The sequence below is a fragment of the Rhagoletis pomonella genome, unplaced genomic scaffold (assembly GCF_013731165.1).
Source record: "Rhagoletis pomonella isolate Grant_MI unplaced genomic scaffold, Rhpom_1.0 Rhpom_scaffold_00003, whole genome shotgun sequence".
Taxonomy (NCBI): domain Eukaryota; kingdom Metazoa; phylum Arthropoda; class Insecta; order Diptera; family Tephritidae; genus Rhagoletis; species Rhagoletis pomonella.
In genome coordinates, this window is record NW_023458557.1 from 97,965,476 (window position 1) to 97,986,787 (window position 21,312).

The window sequence follows — 21,312 nt, forward strand, 5'->3', positions numbered from 1 at the left end:
GGGTCAGCCAGCGTGACGTCTCGCTAGCTGACCCAAAACACATTTTTGCGAATTTCTCGGAAACCGAGTGTGCACCGAAATTAATTTTGGTGGCCCTAAACTGCACCTAAATTGCACCTAATTCCTGAATAATATTTACCAGTGTTCGAGGAAAATTAGTGGGTGGGTCAGCTAGCGTGACGTCACGCTGGCTGACCCATATATTTTTGCAATTTTCTCGGAAACCGAGTGAGCACTTAAATTAATTTTGGAGGCCCTAAATTGCACCTAATTCCTGAGTAATTTTTATCATTTTATGGAGAAGTGGGTCAGCTAGCGTGACGGACGTAAAATTTGTTACATGCAAATTTTTCGTTGAGCTTTAATGAGTTTTGCACACATTTTAGAAACTTAATTTCTATGTTTTTTGTTGTAGTATAAACCACGTATTTATAAAAAATTAGCGGAAGGAAAGAAGAAAACAAAATTTCATATATTGTGAAAAACTCTCCGTATGTACATATATTTTGAGTAGATTTAACGAGCACATACATATGTACAGCATTAAGTGAACATGCGCATGCATGTACGCTTTAGTTTCAAAATATACTAAAAAAAAATCAAAAACTCTCGCTGAATCTATTTTAATTATTTTGACCTGGGGCGCCTGTTCATATTTGCATTTGAAAATAAATAATACAGAGATTATACTATGTAGCTTAACAAAGGGTGAATGGCTACGAAAAGGCATACATACATATATGTTCCATATTAGAATTAAGCGCGAAGTCGGACTGCCGAATAAAAACAGCAGCTTTACATGCTGCATATTGGCACATAAAATTTAATTAAAGAAAAAACCCAGCTTACTGCACTTTACCGTTAGGGCTTTTCACGTGAGTAACGTATTTATTTACGTTAGTTGAAGCATTAAATGCGTATTTCCTTAGAAAAGCACAATCACACATATACACGCATACAATTCATGCAGACATACTTATTTGCAAAAACAAAAACAGTTCTCCCGCCCGTTATTTTTCAAATGGCATTTGCTGTTAAAATTAAAAAAAAATATATATTTGCATTCGCCATATGAACCGTTTATTTTGAAAGTGAGATAACTCATTTCCAATTCTTGTGCTAAATGGTTGGTTACTTCTAATTGAATGCATCTGTAAATCGATTTACCGTCATAAACTAATTACAAAACTTTTTATCTTGGACTGATGAAGTTGGAACGAATAACAGATGCGTTCAGATATATAGTATGTAGGCACTTGATCACTGAAGGCAAAAGGCATGAAATGAATTATGCCAATTTCAAAATGAACGGATTATATTATGGTGGTTCTCTTTTAAATAAAAATAAAAATAAATAAAATAAAAAAAAAATATAAAAAAAAATTAAAAAAAAAAAGTTATGTCAAACGCAGCTTTACTAACTACTATACTCTTGATAGTGACTGAAAATCGGGTTCTTATTTTCCATAACTTCTACTCTCAAAAACGCGTTGGTGTTAATGTACTCTTTATGGGACGCACAGTCCAAAGGCTAGATGACCCACTTTAAAACGTTCCAAACCATTTTATGAACCACATTGTGGTGCTGAACATTTATGATTCCGCGTGAATTTATCGCTTCCTGCTGGGCGGCATGTAAAACCGCGCCACACAATACGTGCGTTGCTTTGTCGCTATGGAACTATGGAGTTTAACCAAAAATCAGCAGAAACTGTAAACAAAACAGAATGTCCAGCTGAACTTTTCACCCAGTTAGCCAGCTACATATGTATGTATGTCGACTAACGAAGGGCAAATGTGTGGGCGTTGTGGATTTCCTCTGGCTTTTCAGTACATGACTGACAATACCCTGCAGGAAATGCATCTAACTATAAGTTAACTTGAAGTTGATTAGGAAGGAACTCAAGTTCACTATTATCTGTATGTTTTCTTTAAGGAAAGCTAACTATATTTATATGGCGGTGGCCGCGAAATAGTCAATGGTGGTTACCTCTGCATTAGATGTCAACTAACTTGTTACTAAGTAAGTACTTTTGGACATAAACTTCGATCGTGCTTTTATTTGTGCTGAATTCGAAAAAGTATTTGTGAAGTGCGGAAAAAAGTGTATTCAAAGCAAAATTTGTAGGAGGACATGTAAATGGAAACTTTTTAAAGAAAACTAACTTCCGATTACGTCTGCATTACTTTTCAACTAGTTTGAAGTTAGCTTTTTATAGTTAACTATAAGATATATATTTTATCGAAATCCAGAAAAAGGGCTCTAACTACAAGTGACTTATTCTTTATCAATTCATAATTTTTTTCTGCAGGGTATTTATCGCACACACACACACACATGCACATGCACATGCCCATGCATACAAGCAGTGTTATTCCATTCAAAATTCTTTGCTTATTTTGCGCTTGGCACAAATGTATCCAGCTAAGAGTCTGCTCTTATCTCCGTCTAATTGTAAAATTTGCGCACAAAATTACCCGCTAAAATGTGATATTTATAGACGATTCAAAAACGCTTTTAGCTTAAAGTGTTTACATAAAGTTTAAGTGCAAGCTATTCAAATGTTTTAACTGCTTGCTAGTAAATTAAAGCAAATTGAAATGCTGAGGATAACACTGATTTAAATAAGGATGCAGCCTTGGTTGTAGTTGCGACTATGAAGGACACTAAGAAAATGCCAAGGTATACAAATAATGTTATACCATTTTCCCCGGGCATCCTGAATTACTTTGTTCGCTCCCCCAATTACGATCGCAAATTACCCCATTCCCACGGGCACATTCTTAATTCGATTTGACATTTCTATGTCTTTGTGTTTTGTTTTTCATTTCTTCGCTGCAAAATTGATACAAAATGTATGTCCTTCCTAAAAACTTATAAGTTTCCCTATTAAATTAGGGATATACACATTTATAAACTTTTTTCTTCGTACTCAGAAAAAATGCAAGTTTTGACTTGTGAGCTAGTTTCGATAAATTTCCCATAAAAATTAGAGATTTGTTCGTGTTCGATTTGTTGGTAATTGGAAATGAATTACCAAGCAATGAGGTAATTCGCTCTACAAATTTTGTATGGCGAGTTAGGTAATTCGATGGGTATGTAATTAATTGGAGTGCGAATTACAAATGAGAGAGCGAACTACGAACTACGAGGTGCCGTGGTAAAGCTGTATTACATATTTTTGCCACTTATGGTTTAATTATTAATTTTTAAGAATCATCAATTAAAATACAGTTCATTCTCTAACAAACCCCATATAAAACCCAAGTTTTAAACTTTGTAAAAGGCTACAAAAGTTTTCCTGAAATTTTCACCTATATTTCAAACTTTTTTCTCAGAAGTATTAAAATTTTTTTGAGTACGCAGTTTTATAGCCCATTCAATTTTAGTCTAACAATGTGCAAGTTTCAAGTGGCTTAAACTAACCGTTGATTTTTTAGAAATTTTTAGAACGCATTTGCATTTGTATGGTGTCAAGTTAGCACTACATACCATTTTTTCTTAAAAAACGAAAGCTACAAATTTTTTCTTTCCACAACAAATTTTAAAGCTAAAAGCTACAATTAATGCCGTTGTAACATTTTCAATATCTCAATTCTGTCGTCAATGGTGCATGGTGTCAAGTTAGCACTACATACTAAATTTTGTTCGAAAAAGGGTCAACTCAATTTTTTCCAGAAAAACGAAAGCTACAAATTTTTTCTTTCCACAACAAATTTTAAAGTTAAAAGCTACAATTAATGGCATATTAACATATTGGATATCTCAATTCTATCGACTAGGTGTATGGTGTCAAGTTAGCACTACATACCATTTTTTTCTTAAAAAACGAGAGCTACAAATTTTTTCTTTCCACAACAAATTTTAAAGCTAAAAGCTACAATTAATGCCGTTATAACATTTTCAATATCTCAATTTTATCGACTAGGTGTATGGTGTCAAGTTGGCACTACATACCATTTTTTCTTAAAAAACGAGAGCTACAAATTTTTTCTTTCCACAACAAATTTACAACAAAAACACTACAATTAATGCCGTAGTTAACTTTTCCAATTTCGAAAAGTGTAGTGCTAACTTGACACACGTCAATTATTATGTGACTAAAAAATACAAATAACATCCTCCAACAAAATATTATAAAGCTTGTGGCTACACGCCCTTATGTTCATAGTCTTGGTGGGGGTAGCATAATTAAAAAGCCATAAAAAAATTACAAAAAACCAGTAGTAGGATGAAGTAACGTACGAACAAAAATATACATACATATGCATTAGGATGCCCATCGAAAAATGCTTTTTTTTTTTGGAAATTTGAAGACCCTACCCCCTAAGTTTGTTAGTTTTTATGAGAAATATTATTTCCTGTTTTTATAGATTTTTTAAAGGTCATTTAGAGGTCGCGACCTCTATGTCAGAAAATAGGATTTTATAGATTTATGGGTTTTTGAATGACTATTTTTGATTAAATTTCAAAGATCGAATATGTTCCGAGAAGAGGATACATAGGCCTTTAAAATGGTATATAATAATCTATAGTCGGACTAGGCTTGTGGGGAGTTTTTTTTTTATCGGGTAAATTAAAAAAAAAAACACATATTTCTCTTAATTTTTTAAATTTTGACCATCGATAATTTCTACAATTTCAAAATATGGAGTACTATCTAAAATTCGATCTATTTTTAAATGAACTGATTCCTCATTTATTGCAATCGCATAAAATTTGCCGAATTTAGGCGACTCTTCTTAAATACGGCCTTGACTTTATGTGTGTATGTCCAGGAATTTCACATTTTTTGAGCAGTGTGTATACGCAAAGGAGTTCATCAATATTTATTCAAACCTCTAGACCTCTAAATGACCTTTAAAAAATCTATAAAAATAGGCAAAAATATTTTTCACAAAAACGAATAAAATAAGGGGGTAAGGTCTTCAAATTGCCTAAAAAAGAATTTTCGATGGACACCCTAATATGCATAACACGAGTTTGTCATCGTAGTTGAAACAAAACGCAAAACGGGAGCTGGTAGAAACAAGAGTCGTTACAAAGGAGGGCGTGGGCAGTGCGCGATATGTTAACGGAATTTCAGCAAAATAATGTTACTTTTTGCACGCCACGTTGACTGGTTTGATGATAGCTGTTAACGGTTGTTGTCTTTTTTTTTTTAAATACATACACTCTAGACATAAAGGGTAGAGACTTTTGCACATATGTACATAAATACATATGCGAATATGTAATTGCATTTGTGCATGAAATTGGTTGGTGTTGCCTGACAAGCAATTGCGTAATTCATTTGAAGGCGCTTCTGTCATTTTTGTTGACAGCAAAGTTTTGAGTGGCTTCATTTGCCATTGTTGCAGTGCGAGAATAAAAGCATGTTCAAATGTATACATATGTATGTACATATCAAGTTGCCAAAGATTAATGCAATAAATCTGTGTAATGCCAAATTGTCAAGAGACAATGATGATCATCATGTTGAAAATGATAAATGATTTGCGATGCAGACATTTCATGCGCATTCAGCGAGCTTAAGTATTCTGTACTTCACGTTTTAATAGCTTGAGTGATAGGGATGATAATAATTTTGAACTTCGCAAAACCAAAATTCGTGAAATAAAGATCTGTCTTTTTATTAAAACTCTAATAGATGTTTTTTAATTTGCCCTCAATTTACAGTAAGAAGCCAACCCATGGTTGCCTCGTGTTGCGTGTGCATATGACATTAACATCGTCGGCCTCAGCATCAGGACCATGAGCGCAGTATTTTCTGGCTTCTGGCCTAGAGAAGGAGACAAATGAGGTCGCGTCCTCGTTCGTGCACTCTGGGCAATGTGAGGATTACATGCGAGTGATGGGGCAATCAACCCGTGTGGAGCCTTGGGTCACGACAGAAAAAGAGGGAGCCGCACTTAAAGGGCTCAGCAAGTGAACGTCTGTCTTGGAGCAAACCCGCACAGCAAGAGGTTGCAAGATAGGTATGGGATTAACTTAGTAAAAAACATAATCCCACTGTAGTACCAAATAGGAATAAAGAAGAGTTGTGGTTGTTCACCAAACTCAAAATGCTTATCTTTGGACTCCGTTTCGACTAAAGCGAGGAAATCGAATCGACGCACAGATTGGAAGCCATAGTGGAAAAAATTCTCCAGAATTGCATTAGTACATTGATATATTTGCATACCAGTGATGGCATTTTCGGGACTAATTCGAGGTTTTCTAGAATTTTTGGGGTTCGCGGTACTATTTCGAAATTTTCGAGGCTACCTCGTAATTTTTAAGATTCTAGGGACTGTTTCGGGTTTTTCGAAACTAAATATATCGATACAAATATAGAAAAATATATATCGATAGATATATCAATAAAAATATCGATTGAATAATTTATAAATTAATCGATATTCAAATGAATAAAAACAACGAAAATTCCGAAATAGGTCAGAAAATCACGAAATAGTGGCGGGAATCTAGAAGTAGTCTCGAAAATCCCGAAATAATCTCGATAGTTACGAAATATTCTTGAGAATCTCGATATAGTTCTCAAATTGGGGTGTGGTGAGAATGGGTGTGATGGGTTAAGTTGTGGCGAGTTCAGCTTTGGTGACTTTAGGTGTGGTAGGATGCGGTGTGGTGAGTTTGTGTGTGGTGAGTTGATTTGAGGTGAAGTGAAGTGAGTTGTGATAAGGTAAGTTGAGGTGAGTGTAAGGTAAGGTGTTAATTTTTCAAATTTCTCGTAAATCATAAAGTATTTAGTTTGAAAGTATGGGCATATGTATTTAGCCACCGAATACATAAATAGCTTGGTAATTAAATACTGAAAGTATTTTGAATCTCCAAAGTACCTGAGTACTAAGGGTGGGTAACTCTGTAAATTTTGGTGTGCTGACTCAGTAACTCCAACTCACTTTAATGAGTCAGCACAGTGAGCTGGCACAAGTGCGCTATCGCACAATTGGTATGTACATCGAAATTGTTGATGATGTTAGTAATCGAAATCGATTTAGAAAAGATTATCTTTAGCTTCTGTTCAGCTGGCCGGCAAAATTTTAGAAAGATGATTTCAACCGGTGAGTTCATTTGCTTGGATGTATTAACTTCCAGCCCAGTTATGCATACTTAGCTTTGCTTGAGAGTTGTCATGTAAGAATCTGTTAAATAGGCTATGCTTGTAAGCGGTTACCCAACGCATAGCACTTCACATGTAGAATTCTCTTTGGTTTTGATTTTACGTAAAAATGGTATAACAGTGCAGGTATGCATAACTGGGCTATTCGCCTTGCTTCTTGTTAAATTTGGTAGTCGTATATTCAATTGATGGTTAGTGTAGTGATGCCATCTATTATGGTACTTTTTGGAAGATCGTATTGTGTGAATGTGTCAGCTCATCAATTGAGTTACCACATCGACACAGTTCTAAACAATGCAAGCTGCACCGAGCTATGCAAGTGTCAGCACATCAACTGAGTTACCATATCGACTCTGTAGCACACTGAGCTATACATTGTCAGCACATAAACTGAGTTACTGAGTTAAAAAAATTTTCAGAGGTGAGTCTGAGCGTGCGGCACAGTTCTAAGAGTCAGCACAGTTACCCAGCACAGTGCTGAGTTACCCACCTCTACTGAGTACTTTGGACTTTCATTTGTGTACATTAGTATCTAACAGCTCCTAAGTACCAAATTATTATTTACTTGAATATTTTGGCCTATTTAAGTGCTAATGGCATTATTGACTTCGATTTATATAGCGGTTAAAGTATTCTTAATTTTTTTTTGACTTCGGGTGTAAGTATTTGAGTATTTAGTACCCAAACTGGTACTTTAAATACAAAAGTATTTAGGTATGCCCATTACTGTTGCATATGTACATATAGACCTTAACGACGAGGTCCGATTTTATAACAAAAATTAATTAATGTAGTAAACTATAGACTTTTAGTATCTCACGCAAGAAAAATCAATCACTCGGAGCAATCAGCATAGGTGTTACAAAAAAAAAAAAAAATATGCGCAAGTGACAAGCTTTTAGGGATCAGAAGCATGATGTTCCGAAAGGAGGAACGGATCCGTGTATAAAAATATAAAATTTAAATGACAAGCTCCAAACACACATGAAAAATATGCGCGATCGCCCAAATATTAGCCTACAATTCTAGTACCTACATACATACACTGCCGGCAAAAAGTATTGGAACAGCTGCTTTTTTACAATATATGCAACAATTTTTATTGTAATATTTCTCCGACAATTTTTTATAAAAATATGGTTTATTCTACACAAAACCCATAAAAATATACTTTCTAAACTTTGTGCAAGATTCGCGACTTGTGCAAGATTCAGCAAATTTTCAACTTTTTCATCAGATTTTTTACAATTTTCTGGAGTATGCTGTTTTGTAGCCCATTAGATTCTAGTCTTAAAAATGCAAGTTTGGAGTTAGTCAAAAAAAGTCGCATTGGTTTTTGAGATGTTTTTTTTTGTTGAAGGTGTTTTGCATTTTTTCCATATAAAGTATTTTCGAAAAAATTATTTGTATGGAAGAGACTGCGTGAAAAAAATTACCAGAAATCAACGGTAATTCGTAGCTACTTAAACTTCTACTTTATTACAATAGAATTGATTGGGCTACAAATCCGCATATAAAAAAAAAAAATCTAAAAAATCCGATTAAAAAGTTGAAAATTTGCATTAAAATTTGGCGACTTTTCGTGAGTTTTGCACAAAGTTTAGAAATCATATTTTTATGTTTTTTGTTGTAGAATGAATCATATTTTTATAAAAAATTAGCGAAAAAATATTAGAATAGAAATTGGTGCATATATTGTAAAAAAGCAGCTATGCCAATACTTTTTGCCGGCAGTATACATACATATGTATGAGTTTTCGAGCATTGTTTGAGAATGAGCTCGCTCATAAACACACTGACGTGCAGCAGAACCAGCTTTAACGCGAGCTACAGAGGCATGCATTCATGCAATTAAATTCCATAATATTCATAAAAGGATTTTAATTTGCTTTTAATTAAATTAAAGACTTGTTTCATGGAAGGGCAATAAAATACTCAAGAGTTTGTGTGATAGAAATGGTAGTCACGCTTATTACTCAGCAAATTTGCAGCTATGAAAACAACACACTTACGTACCTAACATACGTACAAACATCCATACATATGTAAGTATATACATACATGCGCAAAAGTGGTGGCAGAAAGCAGCTTTCATGAAAATACCACAAGCTTTCACGAAATTTCGATGGAGGAAATATGGCTCGACAGCAAAAACAGCAGACGCTAAAATGTCGAAACCGGCAAAAGCAGGAGTGAAAAGGCTCCAGGGAGTAACTTCTACATGGTACGTGTGTACTTGTATGTATGTATGAAATATTAACCCTCGAGCATTGGTCGAAATAATATCAGGTGTTCGCTTGCGCCGAAATATTCGCTATATTTTCAAGCAAATGTGCTGCAATGAGTGTACATGCTTATGCAATACATACATAGATACAAATACAAATAGTGTTTAAAATTTTCTAGATACACAAAAGCTTCCCGTTGTCAATTAGAAAGTAATTTTGACTGCTATCGTTTGTCTTTCCGATTTGGTATGAGTATTTGAGTACTTGCCAAATGCGATGAACAAACCGAAAAAGCAACGCAGGCAAACGCTGCAAATTTACTATGCGAAAATTAAATTAACCTCATCAACAAGAAGCTGATTCGCCTAAAGTATGCGTCACTAGAAATTTACTACTTTGGCCATACTTGTGCTCTACTCCCTTTGGAAGATGTAGTTATGAGTCATTGATGTTGTGCTGGGGGCCCACTATCTGTTAGCACGCCTAAAAGCATGCTACAGTAAATGATATTATCAATGTGAAGCGCAAAAGGAAACGTGTATATTTTTGAGAGTGTATGTATGTTCGCTTGACTTTTAGGTATGTGGATGTGAACAATTTTGAGATTGGCGAAGGAAAAATCAAATGAGGGCTTACGAATGGAATAAGTTGAAGACAGCCAACTCTTAAGGGAAGGACAAATCACAAAACTAATTAATTTATTCATTTGCATTCCACTCTGAGGTACGTAGAGTACGATGAGATTATACAGAAAATCAAAGGGTCAAAGGAAAAATAAAAGAAAAAGTATAATAAAAAAAAATTAAATAACAAAAAAATAAATAAAACTTAATTCAATAAAAATTTGAATATGTATTTCGAATAATATAATTATTTAGAAGAACGCAAAGAAAGATGATCAACAGAAAAATCGTTCAAATGCAAAATATTCCGCTCAGTTCAGAAAGATTTCGGGATGGGTCGAAAGGAACACCCGCACAATACCACTTTGAATCTCTTTTCTTCCAAGTATACCCTATGGAGGAGATGAAGCTCGAACAGCAGAGCTTAGGATTTCTAGAATAATACTGTCTACCGCGCATATATGTATGTATGTAAGTATTCGGTTAAATACATACGAACATTTGTACATCTGTGTCATTAAATCACCGTAAGCGACTGGGATGGTTTCCCTTAAAAAAAATAAAAAAATTATTAGCAAATTAGGTAAGGTGTTAGGTACTAAGCAACGAAAAAAATTATGAAAAAATTCCATCACGTAAATTTTCCGAGAAAATTCGTCTTTAATTATCTTTAATGTTACCCCGTATTATTAGCATTATATTCGAATTTCCACAATTCTTTCTGATTGACTTGGTCTCTTTAAGGATATTTTCAAGTTATACTGTTTGTTTTCTAAGTATTTTATTTTAAGTTGACTGCTTTTTAGCTTTTCTTGAAAATTATTAAAAATTCAAGTAGACAATTAGATCAGAATCAGAAAAAAATGCACTTTAACCTACTAAAATTTAATGGATATCTACAATTAAAAAAAATTGGAATAACAAGTTTAAAATTTTGGGTGTAATTGTTAATCTGTCTGTTTAATTTTTATAATTTTTTGTACGAAGTTTGTAATTTGGATTTTTGTGGTGGTGGTTATGTAATATGCTAGACTTTTGTAAAAAAAAATTATAAACATTAAATAGACAAATGAAAAATAGCCCAAACTGGTCATAATGTCACTTAAATTAATCAACTGGACTGACTAGACTGACTTATTGCAGATACGAGGTTAACGCGGAAACCAGAAATCAAAAGCTAAACTTTGGAGTGCGAGTCAGCAAAGAAAGTGCTGAATACACTTAACTCTTTCCTCATCTTCACAGCTTAGAAATCATGTCAGTAACCCGATTAAAAAATTAATTTTTTTAAGCGAGCCGCACAAGAATTTTGAAAATTTTTTGGCCCTTCTACTTAAAACAATCTTAACGAGATAGCAATATTCAGCTGATAATTCTTGAATTAAAACTGATTTCAGCTCCCAGAGGAGTTTTGACTATAAATTGGATTAAATTTGGTATACTTTGTGGGTTTATCAATTTTTTTTTTTTTTTTAGAAGAATTATGTTTTATAAAACTTATTTTTACTGTACGAAATGTTATTTACTTATAAAAAAAATTGCCAACTCTGATACCAAAAACCTTAAATATGTAATTAGTTACACTGTTCAGCGTCAGTGGTCTAAGAGCGGAATGATTAACACTGCCGATCAAAAGTGGGTGCATGTTTTGTTTTGTTAAGTATTTGCAATGTTTTTCAAGTTTTTTGTTATTATTTTTTTTTTTAAATATGGTTCATGCTTTAATCAAAACAACATAAGACAAACTTTTACACTTTGTACGGAACTTAGAAAAATGCAACAATTTTTCAACCGAATTTTGAACTTTTGAATCTGATTTTTTTTAAAATTCAGTTTTCCACTTTTTTCAAAAAGAAGTGCAAAAATTTCTATCATATAATTTTAGCATTCATAATTAGTTACATTCTCATACAATATACAGTCACCCCCAGAAGTATTCGTAATTTAGTTTTTTCCCAATATTCAAAATCTTTTCCATAATAAATCTTTTTCGTTAATTTTCATTTTCATTCTATAACAAAAACCATATAAATCATTCTTACAAACTTTGTACAAATTCATAAAAATCAAACTTAAAGAAAATTTCAAACTTTTTATTCAGAATTTTTAGGAAAATTTTCGGTATGCAGTTTGTAGCCCGTTCAATTTTAGTATAATAAAGTGCAAGTTTCAAGTAGTTTCCATATAAGGCATGAACCAAACCTATTTTTATATGGAAGAAAATGCGCAACACCTCGACAAAAAAAATTCTAATAAATCAGCGGTAATTTTTAGCTACTTGAAACTTGCACTTGCTTAAATTGAACGGGCTACAAAACTGCGTACAGATTTTTTTTTTTTTTAAATTCTGAATAAAGTTTTAGATTTTGATGGAAATTTTTTGAAGTTTGATTTTTATGAATTTTGTAAAAAGCTTGCAAGAATGATTTATATGGTTTTTGTTATAGAATGAGCTTTATTTTAAATGAAAATTAACAAAAAAGATTTATGATGGAAAAAATTTTGAATATTGTGAAAAAAACTAATTTACGAATACTTCTGTGAGTGACTGTGCATACAAAGAACACATGTATATGTATGCGCTTGAAACTGAAATGTCACCGTATAACAATTTAAATATAAACATAATCTCTTAAAACTTGACGGAAAACCAACTAAGGTAGAATAGTTTTTTTTTATTTTTTTTTTACCTTTTGGGGCTTAAATCAATTTAAAAACATACGGAGTAACACAAGTACCAGGGTAGCCACAAATTGTGCCTACATGTTACAAATTGAATTAATATATGTAAAGAGGATAAATACTAATTTAATAGCCATAACTTTGTACGGATTGTTCCTTTGTTGAAAACATCAATGTTGCAAGTTTGAAATTTCTTCAAAAAGTCCAATACGACACTAAAATTCGGTACTTACAAGTGTTAATGGCCACCATTATACAACTTTAGTAGAGTTACACAACACAGGTAGGCAGTGTAAGGCAGCGGTAATTTCTCTTAACTAATATTGCTCAATAAATTAGTTAAAAATGTGCTGCAGCCACAAGTCACTCAAGAATTTCGAAATTCCTGCACACAACACTCTTGAATGGGCCAGAGATCACACCGGAATGTAGGAGCTGACTGCCGCTGAAACGAACACAACACCATCGACTGACGGTTGCAACGCCAAATGCGGCGACGGCGATGACAAAAATGTGGCAAACAACATTCGACTGCCGAGACGCCGCAGCAGCAGCAGGACTTAAAAGCTACTAGGAAAATCGGCAGCGACGACAACCACAACTACAGCGACAGGCACAAACAATTCATATGAAAACATGCTCGCCCATTAGAACGCAGCAAGCAAAAAAAAAAAAATAGAGGACATTGGACGTAGAAGTGGAAGGACGAACAGCGATGAGCATACATAAGTAAAAAATGTAAAATGCTCAATGATGAGCTACACCATCCAAAGGCTTATAGAATCGAGTTAAAGAGGATAGACGAGAATGCTGCTTTTGTAGCATACTTTTTGGCGTATAAACCAAATACACATACACGTATTTTGGGTGTGTTGTGCACATTTGGGGGTATGTGTGTATGCATGTGCGCTGTACAAGCATTGCGCTGCTGCTTACTCTTGTTTTTGTAGTTATAACAATTCAACGAACTGTATAGACTTGCCGGAGCGATGGCAATAACACCAAGGATACTAGGCTTTTGTTGTTGTTGTTGTTGTTGTTAGAGCGAAATCGCTTGCATGCCACCAACCAATACATGCAGCAAGGCAAACGCAAACATGCAAAAACAACCAACAAATACAAATCCATACCAACAGCAAATAGTGGTAGCAAATATGTACCAATACCAATGCAACAAAAATGCACGTTCGCTTGAATCGGCGCAGTATTGTGTAATAACAATGATTTCGTGCAAATTGAGTTGTGCATAGTGTTCAATAATTGGTTAATTTATTATTTATAAATTTTTTTCGAACGAAATGAAGATTTAATTATCGACGGAGAGCAAGATTTGTAAAAAATGAGGACGGCTAAAAATGCGTACAGTTTACATCTGAGTTATTTGATTGATAAAAAATAATATAAAAAAAAAAACTTTTTAATATACAAAGCTTTTATAAATGGACTAAAAAGTAGAAAATAATATTTCTCAGTCCCATAGAATTTGTTTTGATAACTTTTGATTTTGAAATTTTAGCAAAAGTCGTTATAAACAACTCTTATGAGATTAAAAATGAAAAGCGTGGGTTCTATAAAACAATCGTGGTACAAAGCTCAATAATAATATTAAAAACTCAAAGTTTCTAGCTTTATAACAATTAAAAAACCGTAAAGGTTTTATCAAAATTTCAGTTTTTATTCAGAATTAGCAAATACCCGGCGTGTTTCACTTCGCCTTAAACGTATTTTTGTGCTGATTTATACCAGTATTGTAATATTTGTCTTATCAATTTAATTAAATAACATTTTTAAAACAGGTGGCAACCCTACTCCAAAATATTTTGGGCAGTCAACTTTCCTAAACCTCTTCAGTTTGACACCCATATTTCAATATTTAATTTATCTTATCAATTAAATTAAATTGAAATTTTCAAACAGGTGGCAACCTTAAACATAAATATTTTTGGCGTTAAGCCTTCTTAAACCTTTTGCTTTTGTCGGCCATATTGCAATATTTACTTTACATTATCAATTAAATTAAATTGCAATTTTCAAACAGGTTAACCCATTAGGTCCCGCCTGGAAGGGTCGTTTTGACCCTTACTTCAAGAAACCCCGCAAATAGCAAATTTGAAAGTTCGTTAGAGAATTGGTATATTTTAGCAAAATATTCTTCGTTACTAGGGGTCTTCTCAGGCAAAAACTTCATGCCACCGACGTAAGTCTCAAAAAAAAAATAAATAAAAATCTATGACAAGCAGGAACTATTAATTATTATTAATTTTACTCTAAAATCTATAATGTAAAGACATCGGCCTGTTACAAATTTATTATATGCATAGATTTTTTGAATCATTTTTGGGTATGCAGTTTTATAGCCCATTCAATTTTAATAAAGTGCGAGTGGAAGTTGCTACAAAATACCACTGATTTTTAGCAATTTTTTTTGTTGGCGGTGTTTTCTTCCGTATAACGCATGAACAAAATCTATTTTTATTCTGAATAAAAAGTTTGAAATTTTAATGAAAAATTGAGTTTTACGGGTTTTGTTGTAGTATGAACTATATTTTTATTAAAAATTAATAACATTTAAATAAAACAAATTATTTTCAAAATATGGGGAAAAATTACTGTACGATATTTACTGACCGTCACTGTATGTATGCATATCAGAAAGTATCAAAAATATGGAAAAACTATTTTTATTATAAAACTGGGGAAAAAATTCAACTAAATTTTCCATATAGACTTTCGAACCCGATTATTTAAATTCTAGCGAAAACTAAGCTAAGTAGTCGGATGAAATGTAGACTATTCGAAAGATCGTCAAGCTAACGCTCACGGGGAATCCAATATCCAAGTGATCGATCGTCCGGCCTTGGGAAGAAGGTATAATTTTTTATTATTTATTTTATTTATTAAAGAATTCAACATTTAAGTCTAGCATATCTTTCGAGGGATCCAAACAAGTTTTCGACATTTCTTCCTAAATATTAAAGCGCAATATGAAAGAGCTTCCCATTCAAATCCATGCTTAATACAAGAAATTCTAATAAACAGAATTAAGCAATGATAAAACACTGTGCAGGCAACGTAATCCACAGGCATGAAGCATGGCACTAACGTTGCTGTTTCCAACACTACCGTCCCGACCCTCGATCGCTCTTCTCTTTTACCCATAACACCAGCCACAAGGGATTTGAAGGGGTTTTCAAGTGTGGTTGTAGGAGTGAAGATGTAGACGACAAAATATGGAATTAGCAAGAAAACCGAATTATTAAGACGCCATAAAGGCAGCAACAATTTATATATGTATGTATAAAAGAAAGGCATACGTAGGCGCAGAACTGTCTGTAAAAACGATGAGCAACGGAAATGGTAAAATGCATTCGATAATAAATAGGTAGGTAAAATGAAAGAGAAAAAAGCGCAACGGAAGTGGCGAATACTGTAGTTTGCCAAGTAAATATGTATGTATGTAAGTAAACAAATAAGGTGATGAACTGGGGGTTGCTTCTAAATACACTGACACAATAATTGGTAATTATAACGAAATAATAGAAACTAAGCCACAACGATTTTTTAAGGTAAATAAAAAATAAATTCATAAAGAATATTTTTGAATTAAAAACATGAAATAAATTTATAAATTACGGACACGTAAAAAACTTATCAGGCAATATTTTTGTGGAGTTATTCCTTTTCATGCCAGTAATATACATACATTTTAAATATGAACCATAAATCGTAAATACAGGGGTTTCAAATATATCTCGACACCTGCGCCACCTAGCGGATTAATTCATCTTTCATATTACATGGTCATCGGGTTCTGAGCTAAGTTTTAGGTTTCAAGGCTCTAGCTTATCCGGAAGTTGGTTAAAAATTTATTCCAAGATTTGATTACAAACAAGTGAAGCTTAATAAAAGCTTTTTAAAACAAAATATACTTTTGGACCGAACTCGTAGTCATGGTTCCTTCCTCCTCGACTTAATCAAACTTCATAATCAAACTTCTGAATTTAGAAATTCCCAACGGGTACCAACAAACTTCCTCTGCCTAAATTTTGAAACAAAAAATAAAAAAAGAGTTATATGAGTTCATTCACCATTTAATCCATTTTGATGCCTGAGGTTTCCGTCAAAGCAAATCAAATTAAATCGCCTCAATTTTTAAATCAACTATACCCAGAGTAAAGCGTCTGCTCCTGGTACTCACGGAGAACTTAATGAGATTTTAAGCTTTTTTCATATTTTACTTATATTTGCCAACTGAAGATACTTAGTTCAATTCATCCCAACTTTATCGCTTTTTGAAGCACCCTATTTAAAAAATGTACTCATTAACCCCCATTAAACGCAACATTTAAAACTTTCCCAAACCATTAGATTTTTTTTTTTTTAAATTTTAAATTTACCATAATCTAAAATAATCTAGAAAACTATCATCCTAAAAGCCCTTTCAACACACTATCACCTAAAAATTAGCCCTACTTTTAGGCTATTCAGCAGTGCAAAAGAGCTTTTTAGCTTTAACGTACTTCAGTGCTTTTCAAGTACTGCCAGCTATCTAAAGTAGTACTTTATGCATCCTTTCCTGTTTTTTTTTTACTTTATACTCTACAAAAGCATTCAAAGCACATGCTATAGTTATTGAGTGGCCGCCTCTTCAATTGTCTTTGAAGCTTAAAATAAAATCAAGAGAATTATCGATGGCGTTGCCAACCACGTTTGCCACACTTTAAACCAAAATTGAATTGCCATATTGTACTTTCGGCTTTTGATGTCTGTTTCAACGGCAGTTGTGTGCCTGCAGTCGCTGAAGCATATAGTTCAAAATTAGGTAATCGCAGGCAGAGCGAATAACGAAATGCGGCATTAAAGTGTGGGTAAAAGAAAAGCGGAGGAAAGGAAAAAGTTCAAAATGTAGAAAAGCCGAAAACGAAAGGTAGCTAAGCAATGCTGCACCGTTTGGGCAATCGACAGTGGCGGCGAAGCTAATATGCACAAAAATTCCAATTCAGCAGCCAAACTGGCAAAGACAAAAACAAGATATTTTTTTAGGAAGCGTGGCAGTCAGCGTTTGGCGTTACTACCTACACAAAATTTGTTATCGTGTTGCCAAGTCGCGTCGTCGCAACATAGCAAGCTAACCTAACCTCGCCTGTGTGTCTGCCACACGTCATTCGTAGGTATGCATGTATGTGGCATGTTGGTTGGGCTATGTCGAATTCGTGCCAAAATAGTTATGTTGCGACAACCCCACGAAGTCACGCCATTCCAATGAGACACTCGCTTAAACTCGATTATTTACTCCTCTTTGCCGGTAAAAAATATGTTGTTGCATGTTGCACGTTTTGCGCTGTATGTACACTGTAGCGCAAAACTAAGTACATGGTGTTTTTGTTAAATAAATATTTGCAAGGTTTTTAAAGCAATTTTTTTTTGTTGTTTTTTGACAGAGCTTAGAAAAAGTAAAAAAATTGTCATAAAAAATATCAACTTTTCAATCTGAATTTTTAGAAAATTTTGGTATGCAGTTTTACAGCTCATACAGAAAAGTGTTATATTACATTTACATTGAGCCCAAATGCGTCATTTGGGCGAGAAACCTCAAATGCGAGGCCAAATCACGCATTTCTCCATACAAATTCACATTTCCAGAATGACGCATTTCGACGCATTTACACAAAATCACGAAACAAATGCGTTCCAATTGCCGTACTATTTTATTGAACGCACTCAGAAACAAAAGTTCCACAAAGTCTTTGACATTTGGAATTTTTCAAACACAAAACAAACACAACGAAATAAATAAATCTTTGAAATTTGTGTGTAAAAATTGTTAATTTATACAAGAGCTTTACACATTTTTAGTTTAATCAAAGAATAATTGCCTTTTTGTGTCCAAAAAGCGTTAACAATATAATAAATGTAGTGTTTGTTTACATACATTTTGTTTTTGTCTTCCCTTTTCATTTGATGAGAAGTCAAAGCAAATGCGGATCAAGCAGTGTAAACACCTTCAAATGACTGATTTCAAATCACGCATTTTGGTCCAATGTAAATGTAATATAAGTTTCAAGCAAGTAAGAAATCGCGTTTATTTTTAACTTTTAAATTTTATGAATTCTTTTATGTTAGTATGAGTAAGATTTGCTAGAAGGTTGAATATGTTTGGGTTGGCGAAACTACGACGGATATTCTCCGGTGCTGAGCAGTCTATAATTAAGTGTTGGATGGTGAATATTTTTTTTTATGTACTTATGTTACCGCGTAACTTTGGACCACGGCAACCGATTTCGATAATTCTTTTTGCATCGGAAAGGTAGTGTCTCATAGGTGATACTAATCTGGTTTAGATCCGATCATTGGATCATGATATATATATATATATATATATTTTTATAAGAAAATTGAAGTCGGGTTTTTTTTTGTTAAAAATTACTTGTTAATATTTTTTTTTTGTTGACGGCTTTTTCACGATTTTCAAAATGAGCATGAATTTCTTTTGGAAGAATATGAGCAAGACCGTTTGCAAAAAAAAATTAAAAAAAATCAACGACCTATTTTACAAATTGCAACTGTTGTATGAAAAAATGCGCAAAAGCCATCACAAAAGAATTATTAACAAGTAAGAAAGTCTTAGTTCGGGCGGAGCCGAACATTAAATATCCGGCGCAAGTATTAAATATACGTTTTTCACCTTTCCGAAAGATACCGCTACATGGTAAGCCGGGGTGTATCAATTTTGAGTAAATTAGCGTCCTTAAATTTCGAAATATTGCAGTTTCAAGCATTTCTGAAATTTACCGTTATATGCAAAGGGGCCGTAATTTTAGTCCGATTTCAATAATTTTTAGCGTTTTGCTTCTATGTGGCAAGCACAATAACCACACCGAGTTTGGTACAAATTGGTAAAACGGGTACCGAGATACATATATATGATCATAAGTGGGCGGTGCCACGCCCATTTTCCAAAATTTTATTATAAACGTATTTCTTGGTAAAGAATTGTTTCAAACATCAATTTTAAATAAATTAGCTTTATTATTTACTGATTTATCGAAGATTTCGTATTTCTCTAAATTACCGTTATATGGGAGGTGGGCGTGGTTATTGCTCGATTTTGGTGCAGCGGTTACTAAGATATACACATGTAACCATAAGTGGGCGTGGCTACGCCCATTTTCCCAAAAATTTATAACACTCTTATTTTTCATCTAAAACTTATTGTAAATCAATTTTGAGTGAATAATCTTTAGTAGTTACTAAAATATCGCAGTTTTCGTATATCTGAAAATTACCGTTATATGGGAGGCAGGCGTGGTTATTGTCTGATTTCGCCCATTTTCAATACCATCCGTCCTACGCCAGAAAGAAATGCACGTACCAAATTTCGTTAAGATATCTCAATTTTTAGTCGAGTTATCGTGTGCACAGACGGACGGACGGTCGGACGGACAGACAGTCACCGCTTAATCGATTTCTCTTTTCATTCTGATCATTTATGTATACATTTGTCTATATCTATCTCGATTCGTTTTGCCTGTTACAAACAACCGTTAGGTGAACAAAGTTATAATATCCTTGTGCACAAGAGCGCTCGGGTATAAAAATCAACTCGATTTTGCAATTCGCCAGACTAAAATCGTGTGGAGTATAAAACTGCATACCAAACAAATTTTCTAAAAATTCAGATTAAAAAGTTGAAAATTTTGATGAAAATTTGTATAAAAATTGAAAGTTTGATATTTATGGTATTGATTAATGCATGAGGCATATTTTTGTAAAAAAATAAAAAAAAATACTTAAAAAACATCGCAAATGTTTAACCAAACCCGCCATGTCCTCAGTTTTGCTCTATAGTGTGCAAATGTACTGTTTTGGTATTCCTGGGTGATTTGTTACTACAGAGTAACTACATTTGTATATGCATGTGCTTTGTAAGTACGAGTACTAGACTGTTATTATTGTTGCTTGTTTTGCAATTGGCCTTTTGGTTGCTGTCGGTTACCAGCTATTGTGGATGCTTCCGTGACCGGTTAACTGCACCGTCGCCGTTGATGAATCATCAGCAGTATTTTACTTTTGTTCCTTTTGTTGTTGTTTGTCGTCCCGGCATTTCGTTTTAGTTTCCACATTATTTTCCATTTGTCGAGGATTTTCTTTTTCGCCGTAATTTTTCACTTGCGTGTTATGCCGCTGTTTCTCTAGTCAGTTAACTCTTCACGTTTCTCCGGTTGCCAACACACAACTATGATTTTCGCCGCAAAAATTGTAAGTTCACTACACCCAGTGAGTCATTTGGTTAACACCATTACGAATGAGGAAGTTATTGACAAAAGGAAAGCAAGTATAGTAGGGATGTTAATTTTTGTACTTTTTACGATCCCGGGATTTTCGGGATGTCGTAATCACAATCCCGGGATTACGGGGTTAGTCCCGGTATTTAGAGATATTCATTACTTTTCAACAACTTATATCGAAAAAATTGCTTCTAAATTGTTTGAGAAGCTCTCCAGATATGATTAATTCTAAAAATTATTTAAAAAATTCAATGCCATGTAAAATAAAAATATGGGTGCCAAATTGAAGAAGAAATTTCTTTAGAGTTTAAATAATTAAAATTTTTCGGATTCACAAGGACGAGTAGGTAATTTTTTAAGCTGA

At 33.6% G+C, this 21,312-nt stretch overlaps 1 protein-coding gene across 5 annotated transcripts in view; it reads right to left on the bottom strand.

Moving 5' to 3' along the window:
* Nucleotides 1–21,312, bottom strand: part of LOC118735930 (stathmin) — a 220,481-nt gene that overhangs the window by 31,794 nt on the left and 167,375 nt on the right. The window contains exon 1 of one of the 5 annotated variants that reach the window (XM_036465969.1): nucleotides 12,894–13,134. The exons of the other annotated variants lie outside the window; for them this stretch is intronic. Within the exon in view, the coding sequence (XP_036321862.1) occupies nucleotides 12,894–12,912 (19 nt within the window). The 5' untranslated portion in view covers nucleotides 12,913–13,134. Of the gene's footprint in view, nucleotides 1–12,893; nucleotides 13,135–21,312 lie in introns of those variants that run through there. 5 annotated transcript variants of the gene reach the window in all.